General features: G+C 37.1%; 1 protein-coding gene across 3 annotated transcripts in view; it reads right to left on the bottom strand.

The window, feature by feature from the left end:
* The window catches only part of GRM1 (glutamate metabotropic receptor 1), a 401,855-nt gene extending 380,725 nt beyond the window's left edge, over positions 1-21,130 (bottom strand). For all 3 annotated transcript variants that reach the window (XM_029945287.1, XM_029945289.1, XM_029945288.1), the window contains exon 1: positions 20,286-21,130. In XM_029945287.1, coding sequence (XP_029801147.1) covers positions 20,286-20,985 — 700 coding nt within the window. In that variant the 5' untranslated portion in view covers positions 20,986-21,130. The remainder of the gene's footprint in view (positions 1-20,285) is intronic.
* Positions 21,131-21,527: the final 397 nt, after the last annotated feature.

Here is a 21,527-nt window from a genome sequence, read left to right as displayed (position 1 = left end):
TAATAAAGTACCTTCTTCACAAGGTTATTGGGGGGACCAAAAGAAGCAATGTACATAAAACACTCAGCATAGTACATGGCACACAATAAATGATCAATGGTGCTAGTATCATTACTATTTTTTAACAATAATAACAGACACCTAAGTTATATTACCATTTATGAGTAGAATGTGGTGGGTCAGATGGGGCAGGGAGATTAAAAGCGAAGCAACTAATAGTCCAGAAACTTATGAACATCATTTGTTCCATAAAGACTAGTTTTTTTCAGCACATTCAGGAAGCACCTGAACCTTGCCCAGGTTCCCCAATATGGTAACCTGAGAACAATTGCAATTCATTTCCTATGCCTGCTGTAACAAAGTGCAAGCCACAGGGCTTAAACAACAGAACTTTATTGTCTTACAGATCAGGAGGCCAGAAGTTCAAGATCAAGATGGTGGCAGGTGTGGTTCTTTGTGAGGGACAATCTGTTCCAGGCTGCTCTGCTAGTTTCCAGTGGTTTGTTGACAACCTTGGGTACTTCCTGCCCTGTAGATACGCCATTCAGTCTCTACCTTCATCTTCACATGGTATTTTCCCTGTTTGCATGTCTTTTTCTATGCCAGGATTCCCCCTTTTTATAGGGACATCAGTCATTCCATTAGTGCCCATCTCACTTGTCTCATTTTACCTTGGTTACTATTATAATGACCCTGTTGCCAATTGAAGTCACATCCTGAGGAACTGGGCATTAAGATTCAAACTTTTTTGGGAGGCCATAATTCAACCCTGAACAAGAACAAATGGTAAAAATGAGAATTACATTTTAAAATTTTAGGGGAAGTATATATTTTAATATAGTTTTTTTTAATGACTCAAAATGCATGAGAAAACACATTGTAAACTCTAAAGTCCAACACCAAGATGCCATCATTATGGCAGACAGAACTTGTATCTCTATAAACATAGAGCATTGTTGGTTTCTAAGTATTTCTATCTCAGAAAAATAGGAAGCCATAAGATTCTAGTATCATGGCCAGTACAAATGCCTATTGGATTACCTTTTAACAGAACCACTATTTGATTATTCATTCAACATGTGTTAATCAAGCACTTATTTTGTGCTTAACCTCATGCCAGACCTTACAAAGGAGGAAATCTAAAATAAGGTACATGCTGTAAGGAGTGTTTCACCAGCTTGTGAAGATGTAAGTTATGTTTCTTTTTGGTAACATAAGAATCCTGATGTTGAGACAGGTCCCTGTCTTAAGAGCTGATGGGACATGGTCCCTAATGAATCTAGAATGTGTGCTCTCTAAGGCTGATTTCCAGGAATCCTTGCATGTCATTACAGAGTGAAATAGAGTGTGATATTGCATATCACCAAAGGTGGCATCACAGCTAGGTGCTGAGTGGAAATATGCCTATCATATGCCATTTTTCACATGTGAGACAATTTACATGTTCACTCAACTGCTGTCCTCAAGGTTACAGCTATTCTTCCAGACTAACATTTGGCCCCGGTGAGTATGGGGAATAATCCCCAGTTCAATGAGTATAAGAATGAATTCACCCCAATAAATACCATGGAGAAATATGCTGCAAGAGGCAGAGAACACAACCTCCCCATATGCAGAAGTGAATCAAAGTTACCCATGCACGATGCCAGAGGGGATGGCAGCTTTGGGTGACAGGTGGCACGCCTCTCCGCCAAGGAGAAGGCGTTGCTCCTGGCAGTTTTTTTTTAACTGAGGCATGCGACCTAAGTAGTGGCATTTCACAGCTGAGAAACCAGCTTGTAATATGCCTTTTGCTTCACTGAGAGGCGGGCCACATGTCCACATAGACTCCAAGTCTAGCTGCAAAACATTGCAATACATTTGCCTATATCCTTCTTAGGACCAAATATTTATATTGCTATGGAAATGTAAATGGACTGTATGATTAATGACGTTTTTCCAGACAAACAAAGAAGATGGCTTCCCTGCAAAGGTGTCACTTTCTAGCACAAATGTTACAAGGAAGAAAAAAAGACCAGAAAATGAGTGGGCAGGAAGAGTTAAAAATAAGTCCCTATTTATCAGTCTTCAATAGAAATTTGCAAAAGAAAGTCCACTTTATTTTGACTAAATTAGCAGATGAAAGACAAGTTCAAACTCTGACATCTGAGTACTCCTACATCTGGGTCTACTTTTCCAATAAGTTCTTTCTCAACTTTCTTGTAGGTAAGTTTTGCCCCAGACAAATTAACCATTTCACCATGCCTGTATATGTGTTAGCATTTTATTCAGAGCCCTTATTTACATGACTTCCTTCCTGGGAAATTCCTTTTCCATCTAGCTCTTCCCTTGCATGGGTAGTGAACATCTAAGACCAGATTCTAATGCTACTTATTCCAGAATACCTGATTAATGTCCCCATCTAGAAGTAGTGTCCTCCTCTCTTGAACCTCCACACTCTCTCTTAACCCACATCCATCCAAACACATAGGTAGCAAAAATTATTTCTTTATCTCTCCTTCTGGACTATAAGCAATTGTAGGAACTACAGAGTATCCATAAAGTTCGGAAGACACACAGATAATATTATTTTATCACATAGTCATATATATAGTATATATTTATATATATACTTCTATAAATATAATTTCAGTATCATTTCTCATGGCTACTTGCCTATGTTAGCACCCTTGATGGACATCTGCAGTCTGGATTCATTCTTGATACCTGATGCCTGAGATGCTGCTGGGTGATTAGTGGGATCTGCATTTGCTGAATAAATGAATTAACTGATTGGCTCATTGATATGAAACTAAGGCTTGCCCTTCGAGCTCACATAGAAAGACTAGGAGTAGAGGAAAACCAGAGACTAGAAAGAGAATATGAAGAGATAAAGGCAAATGATCCGGAGAAGCTTCAGGATTTATAGAGAGCAAAAGCCGAGCTACAAGGAAAGTCTTCTTGTAGTAATGAGGTATGCTCCATGTCAGGTAGGTCACCTAACCTCAAATTTTTTTTCTTTTCAATTCAGAGACTTAGATAAATGTTTCTTTCCTTCCACACAAAATCTATCATTCTAAAAAAAAACATTAAATAGAAGTGGCTGCTTATAATATTTGAGGAAAAGCAGAGGTCAAGAGGCAGTTATTAATAATTAAAATGAGAATATAAGATAAGCTAATAGAATACACTGCAACTAGCTATATTTATGTAAAACATTACAGTTTTAGGGCACCTGGGTGGCTCAGTTGGTTAAGTATCTGACTTCAGCTCAGGTCATGATCTCACAGTTTGCAGGTTTGAGTCCCATGTCAGGCTCTGCACTGACAGCTCAGAGCCTGGAGCCTCTTCAAATTCTCTCTCTCTCTCTCTCTCTCTCCCTTTCTTTCTGCCCCTCTCCCACTTGTGCTTCTGTCTCAAAAATAAAATAAGCATTAAAAAAAACTTTACAGTTTCAAGAGCACTTCTGTAACAGATCACATGGTCTTCATAGGAGGCTGGGAGGAAAGCATGATAGACCCTTTACACAGGCTTCAAATAGTTTGTGGACTTGTCCAGACTCACAAGAAATAGCTAATGGAATGAGACCAAGCCGAGCTCCTCCCACTCAGTACACTTTCCACTGCCTGTTGGGCACTTAAGTCTAAGGAGACTATTGTTACACAGCACCAATATTCATAAAAAGGAGCAGTGCCTGGGTATTGCAGTCGGTTAAGCATTGGACTCCTGATCTCAGCTCAGGTCTTCATCTCACAGTTCATGAGACTGAGCCCCACATCAAGCTCTGCACTGATGGTGGGGAGACTGCTTGGGATTCTGTCTCATTCTCTGTCCCTCCACTGCTTGCTCTCATTCTCTCTCAAAATAAAAAAAAAAAACATAAACTAAAAAAATCATAAAAAGAAAATGAAAAAATATAACAACTTGAGAAATTTAATTGACAGTAAGCGTAGTCATTTTTCCTTAATCATTGGAAAGGTAAAGAGGAATATTAATTAAGAAGAGTTTGCCCACAAAATATTCAATTAATTGGATGTTTTCTTTTATTTATTCCTCCAGTATAAATAAATGCAAATAAAAAACTTTATAAAGTATTTAGTAGAAAAACAAACATTTCCAAGGTTTTTGGTTCTTAGAAGTTGAATAATTAGTCTACTATCTTGTTTCATTTACATTTATATTGCTAGCAATAAGAATTAAGGCAAAATACTGCAAACTCTTAAATCATCAAACCCTTCACTAAGGCAGAAAAAAGTTGGAAAAAAAGCCCTCATTTCATAATTCAATTAAATTAATATTTATTGAATGTCTACTACATGGAAGGCACTGTTTCAATTGCTGGGGATATGTCAGTGAACAACACAGAATGAAGAGTCCCATCCTCTGGAAACTTACTTTCTATCAAGGGAGATATTCTACTGGAGCAAAGTTTCCAAGAGGAGAAGGCACACATCCAGCCAGAAATTTGACTAACTGCAATACAACATTCAGCAAGTATCCAGGCTAGTTAATGCATATTTTAAAAAATCATTAAGTGTAAGAAATGAATAGGTAAACATCTTTTGTGCGATTTTATAAACATACACACTTTAAAACCTGTTTTTTTGCCTATTTCAGGTGCAATAGAACATTGCCTTCAGACATGTGTAAATGACTCTGAAGGAAATAATTCATAAATGTGTGAGAAGGCATATGCAGTGCACTTTCTCAAGGAAGACATCAGAAGGAGCTTCCCAAATTTCTATCCAAACTGTGGCCCATGGACCATCTGAGAGCCTAAGAGAACCGCAGATTCTCAGGTCCCTCCCAGGCCTACTGGATCAGAATCTGCAGTCTATTGAGTTCCCAGGTGATTCACATGCATACTGAACGTTGAGATGCACTACTGTAGTACATTCCTTTGCACCTAAGACAGCCTAAACATAAACTACTGAAAGGGAGAACATAGCACTTCAAAAATTAATCACTCACTCAATAATCCTTTTTCATTTTCAAGAAATTGTTTCTTTTCAAGTAAAATTTTACTTTTAAAATCAAGATCAAGGAGATTACATACTAACCTTTCCTTCAGCATATGTCAACATTGAAGAAAAAATGAAATTTGCCTTTTCACTGTTCAAATCTGGCATTTCAAGCCAAAAACAAAGGGTAAGTTATCCATCACATGTATCAGTCCACAAGGGTCTCCCTCTACACTGTGATTTCACAACCATCGTGGCGAACAGGAGTAAGAGACTAAGGATATCTTTCAGGTGCTTAGTTTCCCAAGCAATTGTGGTCTGGAAGACACATGATAAGAACACCAGGAAAAGCGAGGAAGTGAGTAAAAGACAAGCTTTCTCTCCATTTGTCACAAAACAGTCACTTTAAAACGGATTTATTTTTCCCTAAAGATAAAAAGGGGAGAACAGCAAAGGAGGCTGTTGGGAATTCACAGAGACACAGCGGCCCTGCTCAGTGCTGACCATGGTGAAGAGAAAGTTTCACCCACACATATACCCTGCCAACACTGGGCAAAACATCTCAGCATGGCCACACAGAAGACTCTAAAATGTACTAAAGAAGGAAAAGATAGCCATGGCAGAGCTTCTGTGAGCCAAGGAAGGCCTTTTGCACTAATCTAAAGGAGTATAATTCTCCTCTGGTATATGATCAATGCTCAAAGATTCTTCTATCATACTAAATACAAAGCAAATTTTTCTTCCATCTTCAGCTGTGAGTGTAACATAAACTTCCCCTCTTTCACAGTTTAAAAAAACCTCTCAGCCTGTCAGTACCCTCTGCTTCATAACATACAGAAACGTACAGTAGGGTCACTTCCATTTACATATTAATGTCCTTACTCTTCTTAAAATGTATATGGGGCACTTTACAATTATATAAAGTATAAAATAAGGCTGTTGAAGCAAGGTGAGAGAAGCTAATATCTACACATGTAAACTAAACCTTTTTTTTGTAACTGAGCATCAAATTTATCTTTGAGAGTCCTGCTAGGAAAAGAAAAAAGTAAAAAACACAATTCTCTCATTACCAGTAAGTTGAAACATGTCAGTTCTTCAAGAGAGAAAAATGATTTCATGGTATTAAAATCTAAAAAGAATTGTTAACAATGGACTTTATAAAAGGGATATTGAACAACATACTAAGAAATATCTTCTACAAATCTGGAAAATTATAAGGCATTATTTATGTTTCCAATGCTTGTTCCGACCTTTAAGAAATAAACAGGGACAGTATTAAAACACTACTTAGAGAAAGCAGTTCTTCAAGGAGAGTAAACAAACTCAGTTATGTAGTTTTCTGAAAAGTTAATTTTATGCAAAGTGGCATAAAATGATATGATCTCTTTGGTGATATTCTTAAATATCAAGTCCTTCATCTGGCCTTAGGACAGGAGCTGGACAAAGATAATTTGTGGCTATAATCTTTGGCAAGCACCTGGTATCCTGTGTAATTAACTAAAGAAATAGTCTAGTGTTTTGGACATCGGGCCATCAGGTGGCCAAGTCAATAAGGTGCTGAGAAAGATGGGACTCCTCACATGCATCCGCGACTGTATACTCCTGGAGAGAATATCAAACAGTAGTCATTCACACTACTAAAAATACGTGGTTTCAAACTCTGTGGGGTCCTTTAAGAATGTGTCATAGAGAAGGGCACTTGTGGGGAAGAGCACTGGGTCTTACATGGAGACCAACTTGATATTAAACTATATATAAAAAAAGAATTTGTCCTGTTTGTTTCTGAACTACTCCACTTCCCCTTCCTTCTCCCTCACTGAATAGTTGAGAAAATATTGGATATCAAATATTATTTTTTTCTCCTCTTTCCCAAACTTAATTGTAACATCACCTAGAAGAAAGCCTTTTCCTATTATTCAGTGTGGCCCGGCCACAATTTCGTCTTGCCTCTCAATAACTCTGTTTCAATTATCCTCAAGTTCTCCCTTTCAACCACTGCTTCCCATCATTTTTTAAAACTGCTTACTGGAACAAGTGCTGTGCATTTGTGCACTGTAAATTAAAAATAAATAAATAAATATATAAAACTGCTTACGACTTTCTCATCCTAGAAAATGTTTTCACTTAGAAGTACACCTCTCACCTATCTCACCTTCCCTTCTCAGTCTCCAGAAACAATGCTACATACTTGCAGCCTCCATTTCCTCCTGGCCTCTGCCCTTCTTATGGGCTTAGAAATGAAGAGATCCTTGAGTAAGTCATGAGAATAAAAAGAACAGCACAAGCAATATTGTCAATGGCATCGTAATAGTGTTTTATGGTGATGGATGGTAGCTACACTTGTGGTGAGCACAGCATAACATATAGATTTGTCAAATCATCATGCTGTACACCTGAAACTAATGTAACATTGTATGTCAACTGTACTCAGATTTCTAAAAAATTAAAAGAAAAAGTAAATATAAAACCATTAAAAAAAATTTTTTTTAAACATGGGGCACCTGGGAGGTTCAGTTGGTTGACCATCTGACTTCAGCTCAAGTCATGACCTCACAGTTCATGGGTTCGAGCCCCACGTCAGGCTCTGTGCTGACAGCTAACTCAGAGCCTGGAGACTGTCTGTGGATTCTGTATCTCCCTCTCTCTGTGACCCTCCCCTGCTCATGCGCTCTCTCGCTCTCGCTGTCTCTCTCTCTCTCTCTCTCTCTCAAAAATAAATAAAAACATTAAAAATTAAAAAAAAGAAAAAGTAAATAATGAACCCGAAAAAACTTTTTGTACCAGAAAATAGGGAGTTTTCAAAAGATGATGGTACATGTCACAAGAATATAAAAGCCAGATTGACAATTTAGTACCAGATAAATAATGATGATAATTATAATAGATTAAAATGCACTGAATAAAATAAGAATCCATAATTTTATACTCACATAAATAAATTGAACAAATCAAAAGTTTGATGATTAATAGGATATTTACAGAGTTTCAAAGCAACTTCCCATAAAATATTCTTTAATTACAAACTTTACAGTGGGGAAGTCTGAGAGATACAATATTAATCTAGTGATCAAAATTAACATTATCAATAATGGGACAAATTTAAATCATACACTTTTTAGCAGTGCAATGACAGAAATGCAGCCCTGCTTCTGGAATATTCCTAACAAAGAGGTCTAATTTAAATCTAATCATGAGGAATCATCAGTAAACCGAAACTGAAAGACATTCTATAAAATAATTAGACTTGTGGGGCACCTGGGTGGCTCAGTCGGTTAAGCAACTGACTTGTGATTTCAGCTCAGGTCATGATCTCATGGTTTGTGAGATCTAGCCCCGAATTGGGGTTCTGTACTCACAGTGTGAAGGTTGCTTAAGGATTCCTTTTCTCACTCTCTCTCTCTCTGACTCTCCCCAACTCTCTCTCTTAAAATAAATAAACTTTAAGAAAAAAATAAAATATTTGGACTTGTTATCTGCAAAACTGTCAAGATCATGAAGAAAAGACTGAAGAATGACTCCAAACTGAAAGAGATTAAGAGACATGACTAATTCTATACTAGATCCTGTTGCTACAAAAGACTTTATTAGGACAAGTAAAACTCAAATGGTGTCTGAGAGTTAAATGGTAGTAATGCATCACTGTTACTCTCCTGGTTTTGATGGTTGTATTTTGGTTAAGTTTAAGAATATCCTTGTTTATAGAAAATCACATTAAAGTATTCAGACTTTTGAAAAAAAATGAGAGAGATTCTTGGGGAGGCAGAAGCTGGGAGGAAGTGGAGGCTACTAGTGCAGAGCACTATTTCTATAACCCTCCCTTCCCTGTCAGCTTTATGGTTCCCTTCGTGAAAATCTCTCCTCCCTTGACTGCAATAATGTCTGCTCTTTCCTGGTTCTTCCTCTTTCTCCTTCTAGTCTTGTTTGTTTTTTGTTTTGTTTTGTTTTTAATTTTAAAGAGAGAGAGCATATGCATGAGCAAGGGGAGGGGCAGAGAAAGAGAGAGAGAGGGAAAGAGAGAGAGAGAGAGAGAGAGAGAGAATATTGCAAGCAGGCTCCATGCTCAGCCCAGAGCCTGATGCAGGGCTCCATCTCACAAACCTTGAGATCATGACCTTAGCTGAAGTCAAGAGTGCCATGCCGAACTGACTGAGCCCCTCAGGTACCCTTCTCCTAGTTTTCTAACTGTTCCTTCTACATCCTTTTTCTGGATCCTCTTTCTTATTTTCACCTTCCTCAAAGTCCTGCCCTTTTCACTTCCTATCCTTTTGCTTGGTAATCGCATCCACTCTTGTTGTTTTAACTACAGCTATTTGCTGACAAATTACAAATGGACCTCCCTTTCCAGATCTTTGGCCTATGGGATCTCTCAACTTTTTTCCCATAGATACCTCAAATCCAACTACTCTAACCTCATCTTTTTCCCAATCTGTGCTTCCTCTTTTCTCACTATTTAGTTGTACAAAATGGAAACCTGGTAGTTATTGCTGACTTCCCTTTCTCATTTATCCTTATAACCAGTCATTCACTAAATCCTAATCTCCCTACTAAATTCCTGTCAAATCCATTCTTCTTTCCATCCCAATTGACAATTACTTTAGTAAAATTCTTATCATCTCTTAAGTAAATTGATTAATTAAATTGGTTTTTTTTCTCCACCTCTTTCCCAACTATCAATGGCCTGCCAACTTGTCCTAATTTCCAATCTGACTTCTTTTCTTAATCCATCCTCTTCAAAATTTTCAGGGTGCCCCTATCAAAATATAAATCTTATTGTGTTTCCTCTCTGTTTAAAATCTCTCACTGGCTCACCATGTTTACAAAATGAATCTAAATTTCTTGGCATGGCAAGCCTGCCCCTTTATGACCTAAGCCTTTCCTCCCTTTACAGCTTGATCTTTCCCCAATCATTTTCCCTGAACATATATTCCAGAATTAGTAACATGTTTAAGTTCTCTGAGCATGCTTTGTTTTCTACATCAATACCTTTACTCATCAATACTTTTACTCATAGGCACTCCTCTGTGTTCTTTAATGGGGTGATTTTCAATGTCACATCCTTTGGAAGACTTCTATGAGGTTACCCTCACTTCCTCTTTGGTCCAGAAGAGGTAATGACATTTTTCTCTTGCCTCTTTATTCACACCTACTCCTATGGTTGCATTTATCACACTGAATGGTAGTCACCACATGATGAACTTCTTGATAGAGGGATCATAGTTCAGCTCTGTTCATTGATGACTATAGCAGAGAGTTTGACCCAGAAAAAGTGGTTTTATTACAACAGACATCTGAACGCATCTTCTTTTTACCATCAGAGTAATATCCGTTAACCAAAAAGCAACAACAATAATTATATATTTATAAATAACATTTATCCAGGAAGAGGGTAATTATTTCTTTAAGTTATTTCCCTGTTTCAATATCACCTTGTATTCTGTTCTATTGTAAACAGTTTTCTCTCTTCAACATACTGTCAGCAATTTGTTTACTGATCTGTTTTGTTCAGCCTTTATAATGTACAAATTATAAAATGTTATCAGAGCACCTCAGAAAATAGAGGAAACTGCCTCAAAGTATCCAACAATAGCTGCAGAATAGTCTATCCAACTCTAAATGAAAGCCCTCATCTATAGCCATATGTTATGGATTCAATCATTATGAAGGAAAAATACAGGAAGGTAGGTATGCTATTCAAAGTCAGCAAATCAGAAAAATATATCTCTTTTTTTAATTTGCATACCTTCACTCGAGAACATTCTTATATTTACCTCACATGGGATCACTTAGACTAGAAACATCTTATTTAAGATTGGAATAGCCTGACAAGAACAATAATACCTTACATTTATTTAGCTCTATCTCGTCTGTACAATAAACTTAAGGATGATTGTTTTGTACATTTTACCCTGACGGCTCTCTAAGCATAGCTAATTCCATGAATCCTTTGTTTCCATCATACCTCTGATCCCTAGAATCCATCTCTAGGTATCCTTTTCTAATCTTCTCATCCTTATGCACTACACACAACCCCTAATCATTTGCTGTAGAGACATTACCATTCAGCCATCTGAGCAAGTGTTATCTCCCACTCTTTGACCACAGCCCTCACAAGGAGAGAATCCTTTCTTCTTTCATTAAAAAAGGTGCCCCTTTATGGCCTTTATTTTTCTTCACTGAAGGGGCTAGAAGAAAAATGGAAGCCTCAACTAGCATTTCATATGGAATGGGCACTTTAAGTTGGAAGTACATTTTCTCTAAGAAAGGAACTTAATTACAAGACAGTAACAAACATAAGTAAAGAGACAGAATTGCATAAATCTTGGGAAGAAGTCAGATCACATAAGAAAATGGCTTTATCCAGGCTTTCAAGAGAAATGTGAAGAGCAGGTTGGTTGGGAGCAAGAGAATTTGAAAAGAACAGCCTTTTATTGTCCAGAGACTTTCTGATGCTTACGAGTTCAGAGATTGAACAGCTCTTGGCAATGTCAAGGTGCCAGATCATGGTCAGAGTAGGTGCGTTGCAGAAGTGAAGGGAAAGGACACAGAGTTTATGTCACTGAACTAAGAGGATAAGTAAGCATCAGTGGATCACACACATGAATATTGGAATCATTCAGATGTATGGCAAGAGTCCATTTTGAAAGGAAGACTATCAGCTGTAAGAATGAGGTTTCAGTGACAACAGTTTCTCCTAGAAGCTACTAAATGAGAGCAGCAAAGTTGGGAAGAATGTAGCTTGGCTGGATGATATAAACCTCAGTGAAGAGAAGAATGCATGAGGTTGAATCACATGATTTTAAAACAATCAATCAAATGGGGGCACCTTGGTGGCTCGGTTGACTAACCATTTGACTCCTGATTTTGGTTCAGGTCATGATCTCATGGTTTTGTGAGTTCAAGCCCCCTCTTGGGCTCTGCCCTAACAGCATGGAGCCTGCTTGTGACTTTCTCTGTCTCTCTGCCCTCACCTGCTCGCACTCACTCTGTCTTTCTCAAATAGTAAATATTTTTTTAACTTAAAAAAACAAACACACGAGATTTATTTTTTTCAAATATCTAATACGAAGTTGAATTAGTCCTGGCCTTGTTACTAACAAATATTGTAGTCTTGGGCAAGGCATTTTATTTCCCTGGGCCTTTGTTTTCTCATTTATAGCATGAGAAAGATTCCTAAAACCTATAGCGCATACTACACTTTTAACCATGAATTTCATGTCTGTCTTATTTTACTAGGCGTTAGGTTCAAAATCTACACCTAATTAACTGATTTCATGTACTTGCTCATTATTCACCAGCTAAAAAAGGGCAAATATCTTAATATCTTTTGGTGGCAGTTTAACAAAAGCAGGTAAAAAATTAGTGGTATATGCCATCTCCTTGTTCTCTGAAACACTGTTACAAGGTAAATAATGTAGCAGTGATTATCTTTCCCATTTTACAAATAAAACTGACATGAACATACAGCATTTCCAATAGTCTTTCATGCATTTATTTTTTTAGGATTAAATTTTTGTAACCCATTAGTCTATAACTAGATATATGTCTCTTCTGACAGACTATGGGACCATTGAGGATAATAATAATAGCAATAGCAATGATAATAATACTTAAAATTTCTTTAACTTATGTATTCTTAGCACCAAGATCAGGGTCTGACACATAACAGGCACATGTGTTTACCAGTGTATAAAATGGTCATGTCTTCATTAGAATGCAAAATAAATTAGTTGGTAATCAAAGAACTGGTACCCAAAATTCTTTTGTGTGCTTCAGTTGACAGTTTGGGCTTTTATTACGATCATTTAGAGTCAGCTTGAATCTTTAATTTCTTGGCCATGAAGTGACCAAAGTAGACAATTGTAAAATTGATAAATGAGAATCTCTGCCTAAATCAATAAATTATCTTCATAAAAATATTAATACTATATTTGGTACTGCAGTGCCTTAAGTTTAAGAAAGCAAAACCTCCCATGAGATTGAAGGAAGTTAAAATTACAATTTTTCCTGTAAATTCAGATCTTAAGCATTGTAGACATTCATAGAGAACAATTAGGCATGAAAAATAAATCAAATAAATAAATAACACTTGAATACATAAATTACATAAATATTTCTACATAAAAATTTTAATCTAATGATAAGTCTATGATCGATAAAACAGTCACATCATTTTGACTTTATGTCCCAGCCTGACTCTGGTTTTCAACTATACCTTCCCTGAAAACCTTCTCCTACTGAAATGTCGCTCCCAATCTAAAATCAGAGCGATTAACTAGGAGTTACTTTTTCAGTGGTTTTAGGTACTCATGAAACTACTGTGTCTTCCACTGTGGTTTCCCAGCCCTCTGTGGAATAACTATAGGGCACACTGAAAATACGGCTTCTGACAGATTTCGTAAAGGTGATGCCACTCTAGCCACTGCCTAGAAAGTTATTAAAAATCTGTAAAACAGTCATTGTATATTAGTACCATACATCACTAGGAGAAAAATTTTAGTGCCTGAAGAGGAATGGGAACTGCCAAGCCACATGATGGAAACATAAAATAGGAGTTGCCATCACCATCTACCCTATGTAGGCCAGCTACTTGAAAAATTTGTTCCAAAGCTAATGAAGTCACAGAATGATTGATGGTTTGGCAGAAGAATCAAGACGAGTTCAATCTTTCTCAAAATAATGAAGATGTCTCTTTTTTTTTCATCTTCGAACTTCACCTTAATTCCTTGCACATGGTAGCTGTTCACTAACTACTGATTAAATCACCTAAAAAATGGTTTAATAAGTCTAGTCAATATAGCAAAAGTATAGCAATCTAGGGCCACTTTTTGGTAGGAATAAATGGCTTTACATATATTTTTTTAAGTTTATATATTTATTTTGAGAAAGAGAGCACAAGCAGAGAAGGGCCAGAGAGAAAGAGAGACAGAATCCCGACCAAGCTCCATGCCTTCAGCACAGAGGGCCTCAAACTCACAAACTGGGAGATCATGACCTGACCCGAGATCGAGACTCAAACACATAACTTACTGTACCCCCAGGTGCCCCTTAATGGCTTTATACTTTTCAGCAGGCTTCAAGATTACCACTGTGTCCCAGCACACATAGCAATTGATATCCATAATGATTACTTTGTATATTTATTTTAAAAAAGTGTCTATTAAATCTAGCACTCTTTTTAAGAAGTCAGAGAACTATATAGTTTGCAAAGATCAACTTGTAAATTGTTTAAAATGTAAAATATACCATAGAAAATATAACCAATAATATTGTAATGTTTGTATAGTGATACTGGGTAACTAGACCTATGGAGATAATCATAATTATGAAAACATCACAGCACTATGTTACACACCTGAAACTAACATAATACTGTACATCAACAGTAATTCAATTTTTTAAATGTAAAATGTTGAAGTTCAAAGAAGCCAACTCTCAAGTACCCAGACAAGTCAGCTGGAGAATCAGGATTCTGGATGAACAAGGTTTTATTTGGATGTGGACCCTTTTTTTTAAATCACAAACAGAGTATCTCATAACTATCCCTGGGTATATCCACATAATCAGGCCTGCTAATAATGTATGGGCTCTTAGCCAAGTTATACACTGAATTAAATATATTCAGTCTTAGTCCACATTGTTTAAACCTAAAGAATCCTGGTTTTGAAACCTACTCATGACATGCCCGTGAATTACTCCTGGTCCTCCAGGATGACAAGACTAGACGGAGCTTGGACCCCTCCTTATCACTGACAAAGGAACACCTTTTATTGTTCCCAACTATTGCAACAGCCTAGTACCTAGAATTCCACAATAACTAACACTTTCATAGTTTCCCCCCTTCCCTTTAATGGATTTCCCCTGCATATTTCAGTAAAATTCACTTTAATTATTTTTGAATCACATCAAACTGTGCTTGGATATATCTTTCTTGAAACCAAAACTTTCTGACACATGCTTCAAAATTCTCCAGTTTTTGTCCTTCATTTTAATAAGCAGTCTCAGAGTCACAGAATATAAGAATCCACATTTGAATTACTATATTATTAGTTATTGGATCACACTCACCACTCCAGCCAAGCTAACCTGATTATTTTATCCTCCTTGGGGACATTCTTACTACTGCTTCTAACTTTGTAAAGAAATGTCATATTTATAAAAAACACACTAATCAAAATTTCCTTTTCTGTGGCTTGTTTCTAGCCAATTATACTCACCAATATTTTTTTCAAAGTTCCCTAAACACATTAAATTCATATTTCTAAATGTCTACACTTACCTTTTACTGGGTTTACATGTGTTCAAACTGTACTCTCTTTATAGTGTAAAGTACTTAGTAACTAAGACCAAGCCTTTACATTTTTTATATACACTTTTTTGTGTAGTAAATCTTCAGTTAGAATTGAGTGACTCTTGTGATGGCTTTTCATTTAAATTATTTGTATTGATTTATTTATCTATAAAGTAGTACAGTATATAATGGAAGAGCATACTGTCAAGGGAATTCATGAAGGCTGAATGACCACCAGAGTCAGCCAGGAAGTAGTTTGCTGGTGAAGAACTATGGGACTTTACACTTGACCCTCTCTTACTTAGTTTCAATGTATATAACTAAATCCTGAGGATACAAAGCTGGTCTTAAGGTGATGCTAAGATGAATTAAATAATCAAATCCCAGAACTTACTGATAAAGCTGATTTAAGCTAACAATTTTACATTTTAAGGTAATGAAAAGCAAAGTCCTACTCTCAGATATAATAATAATAATTTCAATATGAATATCTGACTAAGCATAAAAAGAAGGAAATATGGTCCAACAGCAGTACATGTGTTTTAAAACACTTTTGGATAAGAACTTATCTCAGAACTACTTGAGCTATCTGTGCTGATGAAGGAATTAAAAACTAGAATAAATGGGCAAGAGAACTGGTGAGCTACAGCATAAAAGAGAGGATTCACTGATGATGAATATCACATGGAAGAGGAATTTAAATTGTTTTGGATGACTCCTGGTGGTTAACAGAGAATTGGTGAAAATTCTGGAAAGCCTGGTCATTATATAGAAAAGGTGACTAGTAGGTGAAATACTGCTTTTGAATTTAAGTCCTATATTCTCCCATCACCTAACAGGAAACTCAGAGTATATGGAAACTGCTTCTTGGGAAAGATGTAATATTGGTGTGTTAAGCATTTTTAACTGATTGACCTAAATAACCTTTAATGACACTCCTATTCCTTATTTTGTGACAAAATGGAGCAATTTATTAAGGTAACTTATTGTGAAATAGGTTGGAATCAAGACAAGAAAGACATGAAAAAAGTTACTAGGGCATATATATTAGATACAACATTTAGTAGAAACAAAACCCTTATGTGTAATTGCACTAGCTAAAGTGATAGTTCTCTGACTTTGGAGGATTTCCCTTTGATGCCATTAGACTACTAAAGTAAGTTTTATATCAAATAGGAAAAGGCTTTTAAGAAGAAAAAAGATTTTGAAAATAAGCACTCAAAAAGGCCAATTTCATATAAATGTAAGCAAGCATCAAAAAAAAAAAAGGCGCACTACAATGAAAATGTAACTGTAAACTAAAAAGCACCTTAGAGTGAAGGGCACTGTATAGCAGCATAATTAAGTCCTTTATCTTAGCAATACTCTTCTGACAGTATAAGACAAAATACTACAGAGAAAGGCTTAAAACAAATTAAAATGTTCCCAATAAAAAAAAAGACCTTTTGATAATGATATTCTTTATTGGACTTGTTCAATGCTTTTAATGTAATCGACCAGAATTACATTCAAGTGCTACTTTCTATAACTTTTTAAAATGATAAATTTGATTCTTGGAGGGGAAATCTGTATTTCATCACAAGGATGAAATCCAGTGTCCTTCGCCAAGATATTCTTCAGAAAGTAGGCTATTTTTGTATTTTATGCTTAGCATATTTAAAGACACACAGTTCAGGTGAGCAACTTGCTCCAAAATGCAGTAAATCTTTACTTGTGAATAGGCTCTATTGCTTCGGTACTCACCCCTCGGCAGATCCTATTCTAATATTCCCCTCAGTAACTAATCCTGAAAATTTTTCTGGAGAGCCTACTGCAGGTAAGTTCAAATGCACCAATACTCTTTGATGTCAGGTAAACCGAAAGTTGTCACGGCCAGGGGTTAAGTGCAGCACAAATGATGTGGCAGAAGATTTAAAAATATGTAAAAGAATATAACAACTGAATTCTAGCTGGTTTAAAAAACAAATAGAAAATATCCTCCAGCTTAACTTTGATATAAAATGAAATAAGAAAGGATTATTTAAAAAAAAAAACAATTGGGGCATTCAAATAATAACTGTGATTGTAAAGTCCATCAAAATTTACCAGGAAATGTCACTTAGTACTTTTACTATACTATGCTAGCTAAACTATATTAGCTATACTTCTAATGTTAGCTTAACTATACTAATTTAACTTCTAATGTAAAAATTATGATGATAAATTGACCAGAGAATGGCTAATTTGGAAAGGAGAGGTGAAGGTCACTGGATGTTCCAGAATTTCTAAGCTCCAAATTGTTAATATCCAAACTGGCCTCCTTCCTAAATAGTGCCCAGATGGCAGAGACAACACTGATATGTGGTCTTAGCTGCTTTTTGACAAGGAACTGTCACCAGTAGGTGACCCCATCAGTCTGAAGGCAGGAAAATTACTAAATGATGCAAGAAAATGCCTGCAGGCCAGTACACCATGGGTCCCTGAGAAGCAGGAGGGCAGAACCTCAGGAAAAAATAAATTTTCAGCTGGTGCTTATACAAAAGAGACTGTTATGTTTCTTTGTAGATAGAAGAAAATAAAATCAATTTTGTTTCCACACAAAACATTATTTTATATATATATATAATTGTATGTATATACATATTGTATGTATGTATGTATATTATATATATACATAATATATTATGTCTAATAAGAAAAGAAACAAATTCTCCTTGAGAAGAAATAAGATCAGAAAAAGTGGGTAAATGGCATCATCTCTTGATAACAGACGCAAAAGTTAGCTCTGATGCTGCTCTATGAACACAACGTAGTCTGGAATCAACTACTACAGTAGTATGGAGATATTATCTCTGCTGCCCAACGTCCGTCAGAAGGCAGAAAGGAAACAAAGTAATCTAAAATAATATAGGGTGAAATTTTAATACCACACCTTCCTGAACAAAATTGGCAAACACAAGTCCAATTAATTTTCCAAATCATGAGAGACTCTTGAATACTGAAAACAAACTGAGGGCTGAAGAGGGAGGAGGAAAGGGGATGTGGGGTGATGGTCATGGAGGGGGCACTTGTGGGGAAGAGCACTGGATGTTATATGGAAACAAACTTGGCAATAAACTATTAATTAAAAAACATAGTTCTATTTCTCAGAAAGCAACCCACTATCAGCAATTATTTTTAGCAAACTGATGCAACTGGACAACAAATTGAAGATGGATAGGGATGTCTCTACTCTTCACTATCCCAACATAATATGATGTTATATTAACATATGGGAAATAAAACTGCAGTATTAAAGTTATGAACTATTACTTCTAGAAGGAGGAATTTATATTTCTAATATCCATAAGCCATTACCTAGCTCAGCAGAGGGAGAATTATTTAACATTTAAATAAATCACATTCCATCTAGATTTTGCCATTGCCTTCTAGAGAGATCTAAAGCTGATAATTAACACATCTTTAATTTGTGCTTTAAAGATGTTCCACCTAAGCACTAGAGGAAACTCTGTTAAACATTAAAAAATGTAGGAAATTAACATTAAACATTAATATGCAAGATATTAGCATTTGAAACTAATATTGGGTCTTAAAATAGTTATGTGAGATTTTGTTGAAAAAAAGATATGCCATTCACTATTAAAAATCAAGATTCAGAAATATGAGTCAGCTGTTAAAAGTCACAATATTGCAGCAGAAAGTTTTTTCCCAAAAGGCAAATTCTCAAATTATAACGCATAATTCTACATTATTTTTGTTTGTCCTGAAAACTCTGCTCCTCTTATAAAGTAAAGCATTGGCTTCATTAACAATCACCATATAACCACAATGGTAAGAATGTTTTTAAATTTTGAAATCAGAGTTCACACCAGTAGCTGAATATTGTAACTGTTGCAAGAACATGAAGTCATGCCTTTCTTTCCTGGCCTTTCTTTTAATAATTTGATATTTAAAATATGAATGCAGCAATATCCTCAAAATTCTCTTCCATATGCTAATATATACATGTGAATTGTTGTGGGCATTTATGTTTAATACAGGTCTCAGTTTCTTTATAAACCTAACAAAGGAGTTGAGAGTAAATGACTCAAAAGTCTCATTTTATCCTCAAATCTATATAGGCTAAAAGAAGGAGAATAAGGGAAATCTTTATAGTAAATACTTTGAGAATTCATGTAAGACTATAAAAATCAAAGTCTTTAACCTCAAATAAATCCATTTCTTTTTACAAAGCCATTTTAAACCTAATATCTACTATCCTTTCATTAGTAATTGATCTAACTAAATTCTAATGAGCAAAGTCATTGTGTTAGAAGAAAAAGACTAAAAACCAAAGCCCAAATCTAAGAGATCATCAGTGTTATTTCTCATAAAATAAGATAATTCAGGGGAGGAGTGAGGGCATCTGGATAATTTTAACATATGTAATCGAAAGAAAATAAATAAGTGATTTAAATTATTTACTTTTCCTTTGTATCTAAGGCACCCTAGAATTTGAAATAAGTTTCTGACATACTGAGGGAGGTGATCGCATGAATCTAACATACACAATGAAGCTTTGGATGTGGAAGAAGGGGAACCCCACACTAAGACAAAGAAGCACCTTCAGCTGTTCACAACTGGGTAAAGCTTTCAAGCCCAATGTAAGTGACAGCAAGTTTTGTTGTTGTTTTTGTTTGTTTTCCTAATTTCTCATGTTGGATTAGTCTATTCAGCTTGGAAAATCATAGCCAGTCATTTAAGGGTAGTATATACCACCTTGGGCAAGCAAGCCTTTCAAACACAAACTCAGAATGTGAGGCAAACATGTAGCCCGAAAACTACAGGTGGATACTGGTCATGGAGAGTTAGTATCTTACAGGCTCCTACTATCCCCCCAAACCACCATAGGACACAATTTTCTACACTATCATTAAGGAAAGGGGTAAAAGGTAATGCTTGAATGGGTGTGTATTAATAGGGTAAAGTCTGTTCCCCACAGTGCAGGAAATAAACGGGGACAGTACTATGATCATGAAGGCACATCATGCAATATATTCCCTTCCTCTGTACCTTTCTTTCCCAGATGCAATGCCTACCTTCTGTGTGGACTGCAGAGACATAGGTCCAATTGTAACGTTTGACTATGTCAAGCATTGCCCTTGCTTGCAAAGTGTCAGAAGGGACAACCCTCAGGAAGTATTTGTACAAAGTTTTGTCACTCAGGTCGATGCTTGTGGCAGAATATGCAATCTGGGGGATGTCGAAGAGCTGGAGCAGGTTCTGCACTTGAATGGCTACGGAGCTGGAGCCCGGACCGATCACGCCCGCAATAGGCTTCTTAGTCCTGCCTAGGGGGAGGGTCTGGCCGTCAGGCAAGCACCGGTTGAGCCCATCCTTTTCATCTCGAATGGAAATCAGAGAGTCCCTGATGAACTCAATGCTCTGCTCCAGAGCCACGGAAGAGTGCCAGCAGGAGTCCCGGATCTCACTGCCCAGAGTGATGTTGGGCAGCAGAACCGGATCTGCATTAATCTTATCCAACGTGTGGAACATGGCCTCCACTCTCTGGATGCCATACTGCTCCCTGATCTCTCCACACTTCCTCTCGGGCACCTTCTCCGCCGGAGGTTGGTGGTGGACTGAAAAGAGGGCTCCAATGATGACATCTCCGTCCATTCTGGCCACGGAGCGCTGAGACGAGGCTCCCGCCAGCAGCACTTTCCTGACAGGTCCCCTGGGAAGAAGGGACAGCTCCAAAAAGATCGCTGGGTAAAAAACCAAGAGGAGCCGGATCATTGTGCTGAGGACGCGTTCCACAGCCTGCTACCGCGTTCCCACGCTGGTGCTCCTGCCAGCCGGCTCTGCGCTCTCACAACGCAGACAGACACCCGACGCCTGCCTCTCTGCTCAGTCCGCTCGCCAATACCGCTAGTTCAACACTTTCGCCGCTTGCACCCCTGCCTCCTTCCCCTCCTCCGCCTCCGCCACCTAGTCCTCCACGACCACCTCCGTGTCCTGGAGACGTTTCTAAAAGGGGAATTCGAGCCCCCTTCTTCACCGGCGCATCAAAGTAAACTGGTAAAGAGTACAATGGGCATCGTGGTGGCAGATGTGAGCTGGACGCTGCCGACAAAAAAAAGGAAGAAAATCAAAGCTCTGTTATCACAAGACCTTTTTCAAAACTCTGGGTCAGTGATGTTAATAGTTGCCCGGTCCATTTCATTTTACCACGACGTGATATCGGCTGGAGGGACAGCTCAGCTCGGGAGATAGCTGTGGTCAAGGCAGGAGGTGGTGCATCCTGCCCGCAGTGCCCTCATAGGTCCCTGGAGGTGCAG

This window comes from Suricata suricatta, chromosome 7, assembly GCF_006229205.1.
Source record: "Suricata suricatta isolate VVHF042 chromosome 7, meerkat_22Aug2017_6uvM2_HiC, whole genome shotgun sequence".
Lineage (NCBI taxonomy): Eukaryota > Metazoa > Chordata > Mammalia > Carnivora > Herpestidae > Suricata > Suricata suricatta.
The sequence above is the reverse complement of the archived record's forward strand: the minus strand, read 5'-3'. Positions and strand labels throughout refer to the sequence as shown.